At 37.9% G+C, this 3,801-nt stretch overlaps 1 protein-coding gene across 1 annotated transcript; it reads right to left on the reverse strand.

The window, feature by feature from the left end:
• Window positions 1–406: 406 nt before the first annotated feature.
• zgc:153913 (carboxypeptidase N subunit 2) lies at window positions 407–3,571 on the reverse strand. Its single transcript, XM_066682087.1, has 2 exons — window positions 3,505–3,571; window positions 407–2,298 (listed from the first exon to the last, which is right to left on the reverse strand). Exon 2 carries the CDS (start codon window positions 2,291–2,293, stop codon window positions 680–682), a length of 1,614 nt encoding a protein of 537 aa, XP_066538184.1. The 5' UTR covers window positions 2,294–2,298; window positions 3,505–3,571; the 3' UTR covers window positions 407–679.
• Window positions 3,572–3,801: the final 230 nt, after the last annotated feature.

Below are 3,801 nucleotides of genomic sequence, written 5' to 3' on the forward strand. Positions count from 1 at the left end.
GTGTTTTTAATTGAATGCCACCTGAAGGCCCAAAGACAACAGAGAGCCAGTATAGGTTTTCGGCTTGGTCTTTTGCATGCAGAGGTTTCTCCAGATTCTCTGAATTTTTAAAGATATTATGTACTATAGAAGAAGAAATCCAAAGGTTCTATTTTACACCGAGAGACGTGATTCTCCAATTGTATTTCTATTTGCTCACATAGGTTTTCAAAGTTCACTTTCCTCTTTCCTCTTTTAAAAGTCCTCTTTACACAACTTTACCATTCTTTTTGTGTTGTCCTGTCCCAACTTTTGGAACTTTTGGAACGGGCATCGGTTTTTTAAAGAAACAATACAGTTTCTAAATTTCAATAATTGAAATATGTCTTTTTGTAGTATTTTCAAGTAAACAATTTGCACATCATTGCATTCAGTTTTTATTTACATTTTACACAGCGTCCCAACTTTCTGGAAATGGGGTTTGTAGAACAGCTAAAAACGTTCATGTGAATCACAGCTGTAATTTAATACAAGAACAATCCAATCCAAGGAATGAGCAAGTATTGAAGAGTTGTTGTTGTTGTTTTTTCACATTTTTGACACTTTTATGGGCTGAACTGAAAGACCTCATTCTGACAGTCATGTGTCACCCCTGATTTCCCTTGATATATTTCAGAAAGAAAAAACATCAGTATTAAAGTTAAACAGTCAATGTTACAGTCATGTTTAAGCACTGAGTGTATTCTGGCCATATTTTTTCTATGGTGTAATTAATATTGCCCTTGTCCGTATGGTAAAAATTAGCTTCGAACTTCAAGTCGGAACATTTCATAAGCTTGCATTTTATAACAATTGTGCCATTGACTTCGTGGAGTGTACACTGTTTTGTGGTAGAGATAGGTGTGGTAGTGTTGTCTGAGACTATTTTTATGATATCAGATGATCTCGTGGAGTTAATGAAGCCTTTCAATGTGGAGCTGCTACTATTAACACACACTAGCTGTTCCTTTTCCAAGAAGTTCAAGCTTAGCCCTTTGAGAGGTTTAGGACTGGCACAATAAACTTGGCGCACATCTTCCATGGCATTGCTACTGTAATTTAGCCACTCATGGAGGTACCAAAGGCCACAGTCACAATGCCAGGGGTTTCTGTGGAGTGACACCAAACCCTGAACATCTACAGGGTTAAATAAGCCATATGGCACGCTCCTCAGATTGTTCCCGGCTAGATAAAGCAGTGACATATTTTCTTGGTCTTTGAATAGGCCTACATTTAATGAGTTTAACTTGTTCATCTGCAGAAGAATGGCTTTGATGAGGAACAGTCCTCTGAAGATAGAGGTAGGTAGTTTTATGAGTTGGTTCTTGGACATGTCAAGATGCTGTAAGGATGTAAGATTCTGGAAGAGTTCTGCGGGAAGTATGGACAGATGATTCTGAGACAAATCCAGGTGTGTGATATTCTGAAGGCCACCAAACAAGGTTGAAGTGAGATGGACAAGGCTATTACCACTGAGTATAAGCGTCTTCAGAGAGGACGGAAACACTCCAGCTCTCAGTTGTCTTATCCTGTTGTCCCTGAGATTCAGTTCCTCCAAGTTATTTAAGTGGGCAAAAATACCTGGAGGGAGATGGGTAATCTGATTGCCCCGCATGGAGAGTGTCCTAAGCTGAGTATTAGCACTAAATGAATCAGAAAACAGAGAAGAAATCTGGTTCAAATCCAGATTTAACTTCTTCAGCATGCTCAGCCCACTGAGGAGGTCTACATCTATTGAAGAAAGACTGTTGAAGGACAGATCAAGCTCTTGGAGGTTGTAGAGATTGTGGAACAGAGCACCAGACAAATGACCAAGGTTATTCCCTTTCAGCTGCAACTTCTCAAGTCTCTGCAGATGGTCAAATACTCCTGGTTCCAAAAGCTCCAGCTTGTTGTTATTCAGGAGAAGCTTGGTGAGGTTGCCCTGCTTGTGAAAGGTCCCGGTCGGTAAGCTCATGAAAGGGTTTCCACTGATCTCCAGTTCCTCCAAACTGATCAGTCTATCAAAGGCATGGGGTGTAATCATGCGTATTTGGTTGTTGAGGAGCACAAGCTTGGTCAGTTGGGGATATTTTTCTAAACTGATTTTCCCAATTCCAGATGCCACAACTATCAAACTTTTCACTTGTGAGGGGAGGTCGACCGGTAAAGTTAACGCCTTGTCATCCGAGCAGATCATGGTGGTTGCAGAAAAAGACTGACATGGATCGAACAAGGAACTGTGATGGATGAACTGCATCAGAAGTAGTAAAACCACAGCATGTCGACTGGTCATTTTCCCTGTCAGGACGACAGCCATGTTAGTATTATTTCTTACGGTATTAATATCCTTTGACAAGCTGGATAAATATTAATCCTGAAAGTAAAGTAGCAGATGTTTGGACATCTACAGTGGCTATGGGGTGGTTTCCATGACAGGGATTAAGCCTAGTGCTGGACTACACAGCATTTTGAATTGTGGATTTCCATTGAAGGTTTTTCCATTGAAGGGAGGCAATAGTGCAGGACAAGGCTTAATCCCTGTCTGGGAAACCATCCCTAAAGTGTCTCAAATACTTGATCTATACTTTTAAGCCTCTCTCCCCACATATCTGTCTTCTAAATGATGATTTAGCAAAATATGTTAATGGTGGGTTTTACAGTTTTTAAAAGGCTTTTAAAACGTTTTACACTTTTGGATTTCTCTTCAGTTTTCAACCATGACATTTTGGGTTTCTAATTTTCAAAACATTGTATGGATCAAATACCTAACAAAACAAAACCTTCTAATAATCTCTAACTGTGTAAATGTATATAATTCATTTTTGTAGTAAATTAGATGATTCTTGTCTTTTGATTGTTGGTACTGTTTATTTTCCTTTCCCCTTTTTTAATCTGTTTGCGCACTCTTTGTGATGTGTGTGACACTATGTATATATATTGTGTTTCATGTCAAAAAGGGCTAGGAGTCATTGGCCAAATTGGCTGTTAAAATAAATCTGTAATAAACATTTTATACAACTATTTGTAACTTTCCAATAGGAATGAACACTGGTTTAACTAGAGGATTTGTGCTGTGTCTCACTCTCTTTTTTTCTGGGTATCAGCGCTGTCTCTCTTCTAGCCTTGTTTGAGCTCAAGGGTATTTTAGACTCTAACCTATTTGTACTAGGTGAGAATCAAGATCTGACTGAAAAAAAAAGCCTCTCTGGATAAGAGTGTCTGATAAATGCTGTATATGTATTTGTTAAAAGTGAATAAATGCATATTATTATGCAAATTTTTAAGCAGTTGTAATATATATATATAACTAGATGTCCTATAGCATTAGACAGAACAATACAGAATAATTTATTTCATAACTGCCTTGTCAAACAAAATTAGGTAATCCTGTTCAACCAATCCTGTTTTGATTTTACAGTCAAGATTAAAATGTTTACACTCCAGTAAAAATAAAATTTTCTTAGTTTCTAAAGGATATGATTGCAGAAATAAATCCTTACTGACCTGTGTGTTATTAATTCGCCGTAGGCAAAAAACAGTGAATTGGAAGTCTTGTGGTTTCTCAGCAGCCTTGACGGCAAAGATATGTTTCTACTTGCTCTGCAAAAGTAACATATCGGCTATTGGTCATCCATTCAATGACATCACACTGTTTGACGGGAAAAAAGTTACAAAACAGTTTACCCAGTTCAGCTCTTTCAAAGGCAAACACATACTGGATGAATCAGTCAAGAGTTTGTTTTTCAGGAAGGTTGTTCTGTGTTTTAGTGAATGACATCTGTTTATATTTTAATGTAAGTC

The sequence above is a fragment of the Hoplias malabaricus genome, chromosome 9 (assembly GCF_029633855.1).
Source record: "Hoplias malabaricus isolate fHopMal1 chromosome 9, fHopMal1.hap1, whole genome shotgun sequence".
NCBI classification, from domain to species: domain Eukaryota; kingdom Metazoa; phylum Chordata; class Actinopteri; order Characiformes; family Erythrinidae; genus Hoplias; species Hoplias malabaricus.